The 17,381-nt window shown below is 39.2% G+C and overlaps 1 protein-coding gene across 1 annotated transcript; it reads left to right on the forward strand.

Annotated features, from left to right (window-relative positions):
• Positions 1-357: 357 nt before the first annotated feature.
• LOC139707980 (uncharacterized) lies at positions 358-12,770 on the forward strand. Its single transcript, XM_071619972.1, has 15 exons — positions 358-464; positions 1,400-1,509; positions 1,996-2,183; positions 2,537-2,840; positions 3,280-4,013; positions 4,561-4,667; positions 4,931-5,032; positions 6,013-6,184; positions 6,956-7,063; positions 7,848-7,997; positions 8,873-8,992; positions 10,163-10,332; positions 11,486-11,573; positions 12,176-12,212; positions 12,607-12,770. The coding sequence occupies exons 1-15, from the start codon at positions 358-360 to the stop codon at positions 12,768-12,770; spliced, it is 2,661 nt and encodes an 886-aa protein (XP_071476073.1).
• Positions 12,771-17,381: the final 4,611 nt, after the last annotated feature.

Below are 17,381 nucleotides of genomic sequence, written 5' to 3' on the forward strand. Positions count from 1 at the left end.
GTATATGCAGTCATCAGTATTTCGATTTGATTATCAAACTGACATTCAAATATAACAAGAATAATACGAAAAAAATATACTGCATACAATGTATGGGTTCTGCAATTGGTGTTGAAAAAAAAAGAACAAAAATAATATAGCATCTGCTGGTTTCACGTCTATGTAATCATGTGATTGACCTCCCGCGAAAACCGACTTTGTTGACAGGTTTGCCGGGAAGCGTTTTTTGCTATCGATGTGATGAGAGCAGCTGGCTGGGTCTCTCACGCACGGACGTATATGAACCAATTACCCAACTAACGTTAGATTAGAACTTTTAGAAGCTTTTAAAACGGATAAAAGATTTCTAAAGCGAATATGAGTACTGACAGGACTGAACGTATGAGGAAGAAGAAAGGTTTTGTATGGATTGGGAAACCGAAAAGTGACGGCAAGACTAAGCGCCGATGCAATCAACACTATGAGTAAGTAACGTTAGAAAGCTCTCATTATTGCAGTACACACGCACGCCGGGCGCGGGCACGGTCAACTTTTTGTTTATCGACTTTCCGAGGCCACGCTGTCGGGCATTTAAAAATGGCCACCAAGTGTTGAGGTGTAGAACTAGTGAAGTTGTGATACAGACAGTCTATGCATACGTATTAAATTGTTTGCAGTTTTAGACGAGCAATTTGACTGGATTTCTCGATTATCTCACTTGGAACATGAACACTTACTAACAATTTTATCTTTGTACTAGACTTTTCTACTTCTAACTCATAGACTTCTAACAATACATGTTACAAGTTCTAACTGTTAGACCTCTAACGTTAACTGTTAGTGTTAGTTCTATTTGAATAAACAAGTGTAACATTATGCTATTGTTACTTTTTAGTTTTAAAAAGACGTGGCTTAGCTGGCAGCACTAATTGTAATAGAAAAGTTGCTCTAACGTTGTCGTTGGTCTATAATAAACTGAAAGATTAGCATAAGTTTGTATGCCTTATCTTTGATACTTGATTTTTTTGAATGTCCAGGATTTCTCAACAATTTCGTAATGGTTTAAATTCACACAAAGTCAGACAATTGTGGAGTAATGGTTACAGTAACGAGCTGAGAAATGTACGCATCCACAGTGCAGTCATGTTGGGATCAGAGTTATATGTTTCTAAATTTGTGAATATACACAACCCGACTCACAAAAATCATAAGAATAAGAACCTTGCAAAATATTTGGCATACCGGTATACAACATTCAAGGTTAAGGGTCTATACTTTTTCATCAAAGTGTGAATCACTATGAAGTTATCAAATGTTAAAAACGCGAGAGAAGCAAAGTCAAAGAGTTGATATTCCATCTGTTGTTAATACCAACCATTCATAGCCTTCTGTGTTCTGTCGTCATGTTTGTCTTTTGCAGAGGTTTCCATCTCCCTGAGACGGGATCAATTAAAGTTGGTGATCATGTCTTTGTGGAAGGGGAGGATGAAGAGTCATTTATTGCTCGAGTGGAGGACCTTTTTGACAATGGTAAGAATGGAAAATCACGGTATGATGATAGTGGTACTAGTAGTACGGAGTAGCTTGTGGGACAACTTGAGAGGAAAAATGCTTGTAGTATTAGCAAGAAAAAAAAAGAAGCAAGTGATAGATAATACAAATTGAATGAATGAATGATTGAATAAAAGAGTGACTACATGAAATAGGTACCAAGAAAGCTTTGAAATAAAGGCAGTCATAAATTAAAAGAAAATGAAAATGACAACTTTGCTGTATTCAAAGCAGAATCATGCTCTTTTAATGTTTGCATCTCATACCTCATATACATGGTTAAAACTGACACAAGGCATGTACAGTTAACTGGGGATATATGATTCACAAACACAATATTTTGGTGTATTGTGGGAGGACAAATTTACAAATCTTTGAATTAGTCCTTTCACCAACAGTTTGCTACACCCTTTTCAATCTCTCTTCATTTCCTTTTCTTATTTAAAAAAAAAAAATGATTTCCAGGGCAGGAGCATACAGATGACCCACGACGAGCCAGGGTGCAGTGGTACATGCGTCCATCTGAGCTCCCAGCCAACATAGCCAAGAAGCTGCCCGGCATCCATCCGCAAGAGATCTTTGAGTACCAGGTTTCCAAAGGAGGCCTCACCTCAGTGGAGATAGATGCCGAGACCATCACTGGAAAATGTTTGGTAGGCAAAAATTAAGTTTGCACTGACAAACAGCATCATTCTACGAAGTTACTGCAAACCAAGTTCCGGTTATCATTTATCATTCTCAAAAGGGGAGATGGAATGTAATCAGCTCCAATGGTTCTTGAATTTCAGATTTGAGAGATTATTACTTTGTATTTCAGCAATCACCTCAGAGTTTGGTGTGAAGTACGAGCAAGAGCACCAAGAGTAGTATTCCTGATGTACAGAAGCTGAGATGGCAAGTGTTGGCTGCCACGTGTGGCATAACACAGCCTCAACACTGAGAACACCCATGTCTTGTTTTTGAAAATAAGTTTGGTCTTTTCTGCTTTTATCCCTGTCCTTTCTAGGTGGAAGAGGAAGCTGTTGATTGCGTTTCACAGACCAGGAAGGAGAGGCGAGGACCAGAGGTCTTCTTTGTGCGCTACAGCATAGTGGGGAACACTCTCACACCTCTGATACAACCGGAATCGGAATCGGAATCTGAGGCTGAGGAAGAAGTTGAAGAAGAGGCGGAGCAGTCTGAAGATGGAGAGGATGATGAGGAGGAAGAGGAGGAGGAAGAGGAGGAGGAGGAGGAAGAAGAAGAAGAGGTAGTGAAGCCACAGAGGGAGAAAAAACGTGGAAAGGAGAACACTAAACCCAAGGACATGGGTAAGACCTCTTTGAAATCATGGAGATACTGTACAAGTACATCCTCTTCTGTTGGTTGGCTTGCTTTCTTTTGTAGGATAATGCTGCATACACACCCGTGCTTTGACATTGGCAAATATGAATACTAATTGGATCCTATCATTACTGATAATTGATGATTCATTCATGATGCAATAATTTTGCACACCACACTGTTTGTCATTTTTTTTTTTGAAATCCACAAGTTATTGCTTGTTTTCTAAACAAATAGAATTACATGTATGCATAGGAAGAATAGATTCAAGATGCTTATAAATATAGTTCGTTAAGACTAAGAGAGAGAGCAAGAATATAGAATCAAAGAAATAGCATTTGTGATGAAGAAAAAAATGATACCTATACAATACAAAATCTCTTTTCATGTCCACTGACACTACATGTAACACCATCATTTTCTCAGGGAGCTTTCCTGCTAGACGCAACCAGATTTTCTCTCCAGAGGAGATCTGGGAGATGTTCTCATCTGATGATGATGCATCGCCATGGAGACAGCCCAAGACTCAGAAGGGAACCCCCACCCCGAGGCCAAGGGGGAGGCCTCCCAAGAAGGTGGCGGAGGGGAGCTCCCAAAAGAGGCCAAGGGGGAGGCCTCCCAAGAAGGTGGTGGAGGGGAGCGCCCAAAAGAGACTGCTCATGCCAAACACAAGGGTGAACCTCTCCCTCCTCAAGCCCCGCCTATCAAAAGCAGCGATGCTAGAGGAAAGGGACAAGAAACCCTGTGGAAGGGGGGCGAGCGGGCGACTTACCCAACTGAAGACACCGAGCAGGGACAGCATTACCGAATTGAGTAGGGGACACAGCAAATCCATGTCCAAGAAAAGCAAACTGACCTTGCCTTCCACGCCCATCCAGAAAAAGACCAGAGTCAGCCAAGTTCCCCAGACGGTCGGTGGCAGGGGAAGTAGATTGTCCAGGGGGGCGTCGACAAGGAAAACGAAAAGTTGCATGAAGTCAGTTCCAATACCGAAGGACACTAATAAGTCTACTCCACGGAGAAGGAAGTTGACGTTTGAGCCAAAGGAGGATGAAGATCCCAGTGATGAGGATGATGATGATGACGATGATTATGACATCAAACTCACACTGAAGAGGAGAAAGATGTCAGCTTCTCAAGAGGCGACACCCAAGGCGCAGGTTAGCAAAGCTGGAAACCCAGCACGTACTGTAACGCATAAACAGCTCTGAAAATAATCACTACTATCAGTGCTATTCAGTACAATATCTTGTTATCCAAATTATGATGTACATACTGGCCTGACTTGATTTCATGAAGCAGTATTTAGTTTTTATGTCATCTGAAGTTGCATTATAAGAACAAAGCCACCTTGAGGACAGATGAAGTTTTGAGCTCTCAATCTCAACAATACTCCACTTTATCAAAGTACTGTGACCATGACTTTTTTTTTATGTACAAATTTATGCAAATTTCATGCTCTACTTTACCAAGAAAAAAAAACGAAAATTAGAACATGCCAATGTTTTCCTAGAGTATTAATATACATGCATGAATATTCTCTTTGGTTAAAGTCCAAACAATTGAAATGCACTGAAAGTGGCACAGTGTGAAAAACAAATTTTGGAAAAGTTTTAACCTTTTGTTGTTGTGTACAATGATTTGTATGCTGTTTTGTGTATTTGATTGTAAAGTTGTTATCATGCTCCTCTCATGTTACTGCACTAGGTTGGTAGGAAGAGAAAGTTTTCCAGGAAAGATGCCACACCGGGGATTCACAGCAGAGCCACGCCTTGCAAGACTCCCTCAAGACCTCTGGAACATGCTAGGGTTCGGTAGGTACTAGTACCTCTATCTGTCTTAGGGCAGATGATGTACTTGGGCCTTTTTGGGTGACCACCATACCTGTCAGAGATTGTGTCTTTGAACAACAAATTTCAGTGTAAATGAAACTTTCACTCCCATTGTTTTCAATGGATATATCTAGTTTGTTTCATGAACAGGATGTGCTTTATTAGATGGTTCGGTCAAATTCTGTGCTGTGACAATCCATTATTACAAAATAACTTATAATGATTTTGATGTCTATGTCCTGTAGGTTACATGTTTCAGCTGTGCCGGACAGTCTGCCGTGTCGGGATCAAGAGTTTGCAGACATTTATGCCTTTGTGAAGAGCAAGTTGCTGGATGGCACTGGGGGGTAAGTTGGTTAATGAGCTCTTGCACTCTCACAGCTGCAAAATGTTTTTCCTGCAAGGATGTCAATATGTGGGACTATGTGAGAAGCAGCACATCAAAACGATCAGTGCTATTACGGCAAATGATTGACTTTTGCATTGAATCTTTAATCCCTGAGTGGCATTTCAGATGTACTGAATATACTCTGTGAGGCTGATAATGATTATAGTGTGTTGGTTAACTTCTGTTCAGAAACATTATAATCAATATGCAAAGATCATTTATATTCAGACCACATGCTCCTTCTGTTTCAGTTGTTCTTACAGTGAATTTGCAGAAGATCTAATGTCGTGAGCAAGGAAATGTTGGCCGGAGATTTTTGTTGACATGATGAATGCTGTTCGTTACGCTAATCATTCAGAGATGTCCTCATTGCCTGTCATCTTCAGACTTACAAATACAGCAAATTATCCCTCTGGCCCAGAAACATTACTGTGATAGTGGTTAACATTCAGTGACAGAGTTGTGTTCTTAGACCAATCTCAATTCCAGCTTTAGCGATGTTTACAGGAATTTTTCTGCAGCTGTTTGTTTGCCTTGTTTGTTTGTGTAGAGTTTTGCTATATATTGGTTCTAACTCTTCCTCTTCCTCCTCCTCTTTCTCCTCCTCCTCCTTCTCCTCCTCCCCCCCCCCCCCCCCTCCTCCTCCTCCTCCTCCTCCTCCTCCTCCTCCTCCTCCTCCTCTTCCTCCTCCTCCTCCTCCTCTTCCTCCTCCTCTTCCTCCTGCTCCTCCTCCTTCTCCTCCTCCTTCTCCCCCTCCTTCTCCTTTTCTTCCTCCTCCTCCTCCTCCTCCTCCTCCTCCTCTTCCTCCTCCTCCTCCTCCTCCTCCTCCTCCTCCTCCTCCTCCTCCTCCTCCTCCTCCTCCTCCTCTCCCCCCTCCCCCTCTTCCACCTTCTCCTCTTCCTCCACCTCCACCTCCACCACCTCTACCACCCCCACCAGATGTATGTACATCTCAGGAGTGCCAGGCACAGGGAAGACTGCCACCGTCATGGAGGTCTTACACTGGCTCAGGAAAGACGAAAAAGCAGACGACGTGCCCAAGTTTAAATGTGTCGAGATCAACGGCATGAGACTGACCTCCCCTCACCAGGCTTACGTTGAAATCATCAAGGTTAGTTTAATGTTTCCTTGGCTATTTATTTTTCCTGTAAGTCAGGTGTTTCCAGATTTTTTTTTTTGGGGGGGGGGGGGGTGGGGGAGGGGAGGGGGAGACCAGGGGGATGCTGTTGTGTTTATTCTGGTTTCCAGGTGTAATTTTGAGAAAGATAAATCACAAGGATGATGCTATTAGGAAAAGAAACCAAACATTGGCATAATTTATATACACATATACACTGTTTTATATCTGAGTTGTTATACACATTTGCAATAGAAACAATGTCCTATCCATCACAAAAGTATTTTTGTGACTCTTTTGAAGAGCTATCAGAAACCAATCTACATATGATTGTACTCTTTACTGAAAGGGCATTACTTCTTGTGGGTTTAAATTGAGAATTACACTGATGCAAGCTTGTAAATTTATCCATACATAAAGACACATGTACTTGTTGAAATACATATACAGTATGTGAAGAGTTTTATTGCAAAATGAGCTAAACGCCATTTTTAAACATTTCAAAATAAGTCCATCATTAGATAGAACAAAATGAAACCTTTCCAGTAATGCCTCATTTTTTTTTGACATAACAAGGAATATTCTAGAAGTTATGATTAAAAATATCCGGCATTTTCTTATCAGTTTCTCGTGTCTTTTTAGCAGCTTTGATCACAAATATTTTAACTCAGCAAGAATGAAGTTAGCTCGTTTTGCGATAAAACTTTTCATGTATAAACGTAATGTTTTACCTTAATGTCTGACATTGTTTGGTTTACTCTCCAGAGCCTGACAGGCAAGAAGGCCACTCCCGAACACGCTGCTACACTCCTGGACAAACTGTTCAGCTCCAACAAAGCCAGCAGAGTGCCTACTGTTCTTGTGGTAGATGAGGTGAGCTACAGGGTTGTATCTTGAGCACTGGGAGACATATCAGCTGTGTGATTTGCATGGTTGCATCATTAGAAGGGGGAGGGGTTCTTGGTTCAATTCCCAGATGATCTGATTTTGCATGACTCCCACCTGGTGAAATTATCCTTGTGAGAATGGGAATCTGGCAATGTTGAACTGATAACAACTGTAGGGCTTTCTGGATGACCAAATGTAACACTTGGGGAGGTATAGGGAGCCACTGTGGGTCAATAAACATAGGACCTTGTTACTATCACCCTCACTTATGTGCATATATCATAATCAAGAATCAAGTACCTTTTTAATGCTCATTAGCAACCTTGCAGTGTGGCATCATATGTGTACTTTGCAAGCCTTCCTCAAGCTTTATAACTAAAAAAATGATGGTTATCACCTCCTCCAAGGAGGTTATGTTTTTGCAGGCGTTGGGTCATCTGTCTGTCTGTTTGAAAAATAACTCACAAAGTTATGAACAGATTTAGACGAAATTTTCAGGAGAAGTTGATAATGACACAAGGAACAGATGATTGGATTTTGGTAGTGTCCTGGATCACTGTCTGTCTGCATAAGTCCAGGAATTTTTGTGAGTTTTCTGAAGGATTCTTTACCATTGGCAAATACAGTTTTTTATCTTCTTTAATTTTTTTTTTTCATTTTCAATTCTTCAAATATGAAGTCCACTGACATCCAGAATCTTGGAGGTAATCAAAGTTGGGACGAGTAATGTAACTAAGTCTGCTTTTTGTTGTGGTATTTACATCACCAGCTTGATCTACTGTGGACCAGAAAGCAAGGCGTTCTCTACAGCATCTTTGATTGGCCAACGAGACCCAACGCCCAGCTCATCGTCGTCGCCATAGCAAACACCATGGACCTCCCAGAGCGCATCATGATGAACAGAGTCGCCAGTAGACTGGTGAGAACTTTACTGAGTGTCATTATTTTGTATGTTGTTGTCTGCTGCCATGCTCACAAGGTAATACCGGTAGCCGTCTTGTTGGCAAGAGTCAGAGGGCATGATGTTTCTAGTTAGACCCATAAAATCTTCAGGCTATTATATATGGAGTCAACCAGTAAAGATTGCAACCAGTAAAGTTTACTCCTGAATTCTTTGAATTCAGTAAATCCTGTGAATTGAGTACATCCCTGTACAAAAATGAAATTGTAGTTTTACTAGGATGACATTTTTAAAGAATGCACCTGAATTCTTTGAATTCATCACATCCTTTGTGAATTGAGTACATCGCTTTAAAAAATGAAATTGTAGTTTTACAAGGATGACATCATCTTCATGAGAACTGATATCCAAATATATTTCTGAAAAGCTTCTCTTACTTTACCAATATTATACACTCATGTAACATAAAGTTAAAAGTGGGTGCTTATGTAAATGGTCTAAATGTGAACCACATTCAATTCACAGAGTAAACTCTTTTTCACTGCCAAATTGGACAACTACACTCATATCAATATATAATGATACAAATTATGGTTGACATTTTTGTCTGCATTCTTCTGAACATTTGAATACTCAACATGCATTTTGTTGGCCTTAGGCCACTATATGGAGCCACACCCCCCCCCCCCCCATTATTTGACACTCAAATGATTCACTTCTTTACTTCTCATCCAAAGTACAATGTATCCTGTGTTTTGACTTCTTATGTTAGTATCTCTTTCCTTTTGTTCATATTGTATGTATTGTGTTCTTGATTATGTTGAAGGTAGAGGAAAAAACTTGAAACTAGGCACCCATTAATTTCAAAGCTGGCCTGTCTTGTAAATCCCTAGGGTCTAACCAGGATGACATTCCAGCCTTACACCTACAAGCAGCTGCAGGAGATCGTTGAGAGTCGTCTGAGAGGAATAGATGCCTTCCAGCCCGATGCTGTTCAGCTGGCAGCCAGGAAGGTGAGGATATTTGCTCCAACTGACTCTGAAAGGTTGTTTTGGATACTGTATAAGCTGTTATTTTTGCGTACAGATATTTTCGCGAATTAGAGGGTGAGAGACATTTTCGCGAGATGTTGATTTCGCGAATTGACACCAATGCTATCTTGCATGTATTGTTACTCTAGTGTATGGCGACATTTTCACGTGTTTTTAAATTCGCGATCCAACTGTGATTTGCGAAATTCGCGAAAATAACCACTTATACAGTAATGCCCCTGTTCCACAGAGATTTTTTTTCCTCTTTTTAAAATCAGTTTGTTGTTTCTGGCCACCCAAAGAAGTGTATCAGGTCAGAGTCTGATGAATTCAACTTCGTTGGTTAAAGGACAAGTTCACCTTCATAAACATAAGGATTGAGAGAATGTAGCAATATTAGAAGAACACATCATTGAAAGTTTGAGGAAAATCGGACAATCCGTTCAAAAGTTATGAATTTTTGAAGTTTTTGTGCAGTAACCGCTGGATGAGAAGACTACTGCAGTGTATGAATAACTTAGATGTCACATGCGTACAACAATACAAGGAAAATATAAAGAGAATTTCACAAAATTTCATCTTCTGAAAAAAGTACACATTCCCCTGACTCGTTACCGACATATGTTATGGGTGATATTATTCCCCGTACCTTTAGAAAGAGGCAAGTCAAGTGCTCTTTTATTATGCGAAAAAAGTGAAAATATGTTGAATTTTCTTTACATTTTCTTTATACTGTTGTACGCATATGACTCACAAGCTGTAGTAGTCTCCTCATCCAGCGGTTCAAACACAACAATTTTAAAAATTCATAACTTTTGCATCGATTGTCCAATTTTCCTCAAACTTTCACTGATGTGTTCTATTAATATTGTTGCATTCTCTCAATCCTTATGTTTATGAAGGTGAACTTGTCCTTTAACTATCAGGTCAGTGTTAGACAAGATCCGATGAGGATCACTCGCGATATGTTAAAAAGTTTGCAAGAATTCAGACTTCATTATTTTGAAATAGGAGAACTTGTCACCCCAGGGAATATAAAGCACAGACACATTATATATTGCAAAAGCAGTGGAGCTGCAACATTACCGTGATTAACCAGTGGACATGCACGTAACTAAACTTCATGTTGTCTATTCTTTATCTTCCTGACAGGTGGCTGCCATCTCTGGTGATGCCAGGCGGGCCCTGGACATCTGTCGCCGGGCAACGGAGATTGCGGAGGTCGCTGCTGGGAAGGACAAAAAGAAGGCGGTGGTTGGGATGGCCCAGGTCAACGCGGCGGTCACCGAGATGTTCTGCTCTCCCAAAATCATGGCCATGAGGTGAGGTTTGACCCCCTTCAACTCCTTCAATCCTATGGGTAACGGGATTTAAGGTTGGTGGTCCTGGAAGGGTTAACGCTGTGTGTGTGTCACGTTTGCACACCCGACTCAATAGATCATGATTTGCCAACTTCACATATTTTGCTCAAATGCAGAACCTTACTACAACCAATCAACCCTTCCCTCTGTGCCAACGAATCAAATGTGCACATATTTCACTTTCGAACCTATGGACAGGTAATAAATCTGGCGTGCAAAGGGTTAAATGATTGCAATATTCTTGTATACTCATGTTGCCATCTGTTGGCCAAATCCGGCTTAAATAGCACTACACCTAACATGCCTTGTGTATTGGTGGCAGCTGTGAGGTGCTTTCACTTACCCTGCATATTCAAATGATGCATCGAGACAACCTGACAAATTCTGTTTGTGAAATAGCGCCATCTGTTGATGCCATGATGAAGCCAGACTATTCCCCTTTCTTGAAGCCGGTGCCATACAATAGTTGCAATAGTAGGCAATATCTCTGTATGGCATGTGCAACATGTCATGTGTATGACAAATTATGTTTTAAGGTACAATACGTGTGATGGAAATTTTTGAATATGTGAAATGAGTTACCTAGTGAAAGGCTGTCTGATATTTAAAAATAAACCCTGTTGCATGTAAGGCAAAATACATGATGACAGGTTACTGATCACACATTGCAGGCTTGAAATCCAACGTTGTGATAAAGGCTTAACAGTGCTAGCAAACACAGACACTGTGATGCCTTGGTATAGATATCTGAAAATCTGCTCATTCACTCTGCAAATCCTACAACCGCCACTTTATTATAATGTATTGGATCGATGGAGGGAATCACTAATTCAGTTCTGTGGTAATGAGACTGCATAGCAATGGGTGGACATCACACAGTATTTATCCATTCCTTTTGTAAATTGACCAATCAGAAATGATAGTTTAATTGATGGATGTACCTCTATGATGGATAGTGCTATTGAACTGATTGTTGTGATTATGATATGGTATGACTGACAGATTTCTAGATTTTGTGCTGTGGGGCCTAAGAAGAGTTTGTGGTTCACAAAATGAAGTTCAATTTTACAATCTTTACAACTTTTCTACCCAACATTTTCCTTGTATATCACAGGCTGGCATCTGAACAGGAGCAGATCTTCTTGCGTGCAGTTATCTCAGAATTCAGACAGTCCGGCTTGGAAGAGGCCACTTTTGCTGAGGTGATTTGGCATATTTGTTGTGAGACAAAATACTTGATCATTGTACAATAAATTACAACATGCTGCTGAGGTAGTGCATAGGATTGACTGTTTGTTTGCATGCTATTACATTATTTTATCTCTTGTTGAGGTAGGACATGTTATTGTAATGTTGATGAAGTGTGTTTATCTACTTGAAAGCATGTTTTTATTCAATATTTTATATGCCAGTCATCCAAAACAATGTCTTTCATTGGTCAAAGTCTGTTTTATAACGTGGTATATTTTGACACAGTGCCATGGAGCACTCCATCTAAATTTGCTGAGCCAATTCCTTGACAATAGTAAGAAATCTGTATGATCAGAATGATATTCAAAAGGCACAGTTACAATTTATTCATCAGTTGTACAGATGATTACATCCTGTTCATGACAATATCCATGGCCTGGAATTTATTTTATTTTTACTTTTGCAGCAATGCCAAAACAGATATGATATTCTTCATTGTTGAACTGGACAAGTTGGCCCCCGTTATTGGTGTAAAGACAAGTGATTGGGTAATTAGGTAATTTCTAACACATGCCATCTTAAACCGGTCTCTTATCTTTTCTTCTCTCTACAGATTCTACAGCAACATGTATCTCTCTGCAGAATAGAGGGTAAGCTTATACAAAGCCTAAGATTAACTGTATCTTTTCATTTTTCCACTGTTGTACACTTGTATCTACATTGTCATGAACAAGTGTGATATATACAGGGAATGCCATGGATGTGTTGTGAATGAAAGATTACAAATAATAGTGTAAACTGACCTTAAATTTGTATATAGGTGAGTCAACATGCACCCATATTTCTGCACTCACAAAGAAAGAACTTATAAGGCTGAAAAAATAAATTAATTTAGAAACATGTGAAAGTTGATATGAAGATGATAGGCTCTAGTGAAGATCATTAAGGTCAGTCATTAATACTTTTTATCAAACAAGCTTCCTAACATATTAGTATGGATAGATGTGACTCTCTTGTTATTTTCTCTTTACCAATACCATACAGGCTTGCAGCCACCAACCGTGTCCGACGTCTGGGGTGTGTGCAAACGGCTGGCCTCCACGAGGCTGCTACTTCTGGAGGCAAGCACCAATGAGTTGGGACAGCGGGTACGCCTCAACGTTAGTCAGGACGACGTGAGGTACGCACTTGATTCTCGCAATCAATGACCGCGATGCAGGGCGCGAACTGCGAAGAAAACATTTAACCGCCCCGGACAATACATGTGGTTTTGAACCTGTGAACTGGTGCTATACATCACAACTGGAACGACTCTTCAACCTGCCCTATCCAACCACAAGGATACTCCCGTAAGCTTTGTGTGCCTTGCGTCTTTAGACCACTGCTTCCTAGAATCAGATGGACCCCCAGTGTTTACATGCAAATTCAGACAATTGGGAGTGAGGTGGTTAACTCTCCTCTGGGTTTCAAAAGACATGTGGTCAAAAAATGACAGCAGCAGCCACGTGTCAAGTGATATTTGAGCCTTCGTGTAGAGTTCCAATTGCTGTTTTGATACGTGTGTCAGATGTACCGTGTACTGGCAGTAGGTAAAGCCTGCAATAGAAGTTGCCTCCATCTGTTTGGGTAAATGATGCAATGTTCTATTACAAAAACAACAAAAATTCCTCATAAGTCACCCCTTTTGGCTGCCACGACCATGTTGTACCATTTCATCCTCCTCTTTTTATAGAAAAGTTCTTTAAGAGATCTGCATCATTGTTTTGGCTAATTTTGAGATTGTAAGAATAAATTCCATTGTTAACGCTATCCATTAGATAATCAGACTGTAATGAAGGATAGATGGATCTAAATACTTCAACTGAATCACAACATAAACAACTCTGAGAAATAACCATCGGAGGATGCAGTTGTTTGTCAAAGTAGTGTATGAATTACCTTTTGTCTTTTGATATGAAATGAATCTTCCGACATGTTCTTTTTAAATAAATTTCCGATATATGTTTTTAATATTTTTATTTGTTTTGATGAACTTTTGGAGCGCATGTTGCTTTTATTTATTTCCAAAAATCAGGGCAAAATTGTAATGACAAAAAAAAAAAATAATAATAATGGTCAAAAGAATGCTTACCTGACCTTTCAACTTCTGATTCTATATTTTCAAACTGTGAAGACAGCTGTTCTGTCTTGAATTTCTGGCGTGTGAGTGATGGGGAATACACCAGTAGACTGTAAAACCAGTAATGTTTGTGGCAGGAAACTTACTTGAATTGGAGCTGATGGCCTTTTTCACAGCATGAAACTTTCGCAAATTGCCACTGGAATTCAATGCATTGTGTAGACAATCCCTTCACATGTATTTTACTTTCGCAAATATTGGCTCCTTGTGAAATTTGCAAAAGTTTCTGGTTTTATAATATATCTGGTGGTTGACATTAGAGCATTCCCACACTGTTTAACTAGGCAGTATTTCCCTTTCAGTTTGCTTGCTTTTATTCCCTACTGAATTTGTGGAAATGTAGGTATATTCAAAGCTCCTTATGGTACATCACATGTTGTGAATGTATGAATTTCTGTGTGGGACAGAATTACAGTTGGTGCTATAACATTTTATACAGGATTTTATCATTACAATGTACACTCAATTCCCAAGTCATTTTTTGAATTTTAGCACTTGTCATTTGTCAATATATGCTGCATATTAGTGCATAAATTGCTGTGTAAACCATCAATTCTTAAATTCATATTGTAATTCTAATGAAATTCTTGTAAAGTCAATACAGTACTCTCCGCGTAATCGGGTATCGCTTAAACGGGTACTCCGTTTAATTGGGTAGTAATGTCAAAATCAGTTCCAATGCACATTAAAATTACCTGATGATTGGGTTGCCTCTCCGCATAAATGGGTAAAAAAATTCTTCTAATTGAATTTCTACCCACCTATTATCGCAGATATAACACTTCAAGAAATCATCAATGTCAAAATTTCCACGGCTAATCGCATTCTCCGTTTAATTTGCAAAGAAGACCGATCATTTGGGGAGTGATTAAACATGAAAACACATGTACCAGTACCGACTTGCCACATGTAAACGAACATTACACATGTAGCCGTGGTAGCTGGCACTCACAATTGCATGGACAGACATGGCATTGAGTTGAACACACTTGCGCTCCTCCCTTGCTCCGCAACAAAATTCACAATACGAGATGTTTGCAACGAAAATCTGGCCATGCTCCAGCTCCAAAATTTTGCTTTTCCCCAGTCACTTCTTGAAAAGTAATCCGACGTTCTACGTGACTAATGCACACAGACGCGTTCATTTCGGAAAACGCCTGTGTGTTAGCGAGGAGTCCATAGTTAAACGACAAAGTTTTCTGAAGACACATTGTCCACATTAAATTATTGCTCGTAACTGTATGAGCAAGTGTAAGGTATGTATAATGTGCCTTGCAAGCTTGCGTGTTAAGCATACGGTGTAGATGTTTGGTGCAGTGTACAATGCATGTACATACACATTGTGTGTGTCAATTGTGAATGAGACGTGTTCTTCTGTTAATCGGGTACTCCGCTTAATCGGGTAAGAAACGCTCTGCTCGAGCCTACCCGATTATGCGGAGAGTACTGTAATATGTAATATCATTGTTGTTTTATTGTTTTTTAATTCATTCCATACAATAACTGCAGGGCATAATGTTGTGACAGCCATACCACATGTGTCTTCCTTTGTACAGGTGATTCCTGTAATAACAGAGTCCACAGGACCGGTAGTTTTCTTTCATTATACAGTACCTTCCCATTATAATGAACATAATTGTAACAAAATTCTGGTTACAACAAACTAAAATTCAGGCCCCAACATTATCTCTTTCATGTTATTATTGTTTATTTGTTCGGATATAATGAAATTTTGATGTATCGAAAGAAAACTGCCGGTCCCAAGTACTTCGTTATTAACGGGAGTCAATTGTATCAAAATTTTGTAATAACTGAAGGGAATTTTTCACCACAGATGTTAGTTTTTACTTTCTTGTGACCAAATCTTACTATAACCGTAATCGTTTTACGGGAGTACCCTGTATTTTAGCAATATTGATGATATGATGCCCATGTGAAATCCCTCATCTGCATTAGAATCTTGAAGAAGGTTTGTTGAAATTGATATCAAGTAATTTAGGTGTGTGTTTGAGTATTTCTCACAATTCTGAAAATTATTAGCCGAATACAACTTGTAGGTCAGAAAAGTAAATAATCCTGAACAGCTTCATGATTAGCAAAACCTGCCAGAAACTGAATCTGATAATTCAATAATTCTTTCTAAATCTTTATATGTCTCCTCTCAAACTTTATATGGATATTTGTTTAGATTAAGAAACTTCTCTGGAAACATCCACCACCACCAAACCAGCAGAATTACATATTCAAGGAATGAAAGCCTGTGGATTTTAGAAAAAATTATTAACAAATACTTCATGTCAATCCAGATAGAAATTATAGTATTTTGTCATGTGTTTTGTAAGTGTATATAAAATACACCAATGCATTCTTGTTTCTTATGTGTTAGTTTTCATTGTTTTTGTGCCTTCAAAATAAATGACATACATTTGTGACATATAAAAGAAGGATGTGAAGCTTTGCATTTGAAGTTGAAGTAAAGCTGCACTGCCCACTTTGAATCTGACATTAGTTTTATCCATAATGGCCAAAGGCATGACGAGACTTTGAATTTAAAGGAATCATTTAGGTTTGGTCGAGACCTAACTTCAGATTTCTAACATTTTTTGGGTTTGATAATGAGAAACCTTGACAATGTGTGAAATATAAAAGAACATGTAATTCCAATTCCAAGAGGAATTCAATGTTTGTTTGAGGAAAATTGGTTTTGAAATGGCTGAGACATCCAAAACAATCCTAATAATTACGATCACTTTGTTTATTTTGTTCCAAAACCGAATTTCATCAAATGAACTCTGAATTCCTCTTAGAATGATATGCTCTGTATTATTTCATAAGTGGTTTCTTGGTATCTCGCAAAAAGTAAAAGCCCAATCCTCGTCTCCACCAATACTATACCATCCCTTTAAAGGGATTGAGTGAATGCAGCAATATCAGTAGAACACATCCGTGAAATTTCGAGGAAAATTGGACAATCCATTGAAAAACTGTGTATGAATTTTTAAAATTTCATTGTCGCCGTCACTGGATGAGAAAACTACAACAGTTTGTGTGCAGTCACTGCCGGACAATATGTAAAGAAAATATATAGAGAATACCACAAGATTTATTTTTTCGAAAATAAAAAGTAAACATTCCTCAATTTGTTTCATAGTGACACAGCTTGAGGGTAATATTGTTTGCCCTGCTTTCTGAAAGAGGCAAATCAAATGCTCTTTTATTTTGCCAGAAATATTAGGGTGAATTCTGTTCATGTTGGGTACACATGTATCATCCTGCAGTGACGTCACACAAACAGTTGTACATTGTAGTTTTTTTCATCCAATGATCGTGGCACTGAAATTCTAAAAATTCGTCTGATTTTCCTCTTGCTGCATTCACTCAACCAACGCATATATTTCGGTGACCTTGCCCTTTCAGCCAAAAAGAGCACTGCTAAATTGAATTATAAAATGGGTTCAAGAATGTAGCCAATAGGAAGCGCTGAAATGAGTCACGTGTGCTTGTATTAATTTCTCACTAACATCCGCGGCCGACGTTACAATGTTTGCAACTGATTGACAAATTGCCCTACATCGACGTAAATAAGCACTGAATTGATCAGTGTCTTAGTAGTAGCCATGATAAAAAATCATGGGCGTAC

The sequence above is a fragment of the Diadema antillarum genome, unplaced genomic scaffold (assembly GCF_040938485.1).
Source record: "Diadema antillarum isolate AM-2024a unplaced genomic scaffold, OU_Dant_1.0 seq00001292_RagTag, whole genome shotgun sequence".
In the NCBI taxonomy this organism is placed as follows: Eukaryota; Metazoa; Echinodermata; class Echinoidea; order Diadematoida; family Diadematidae; genus Diadema; species Diadema antillarum.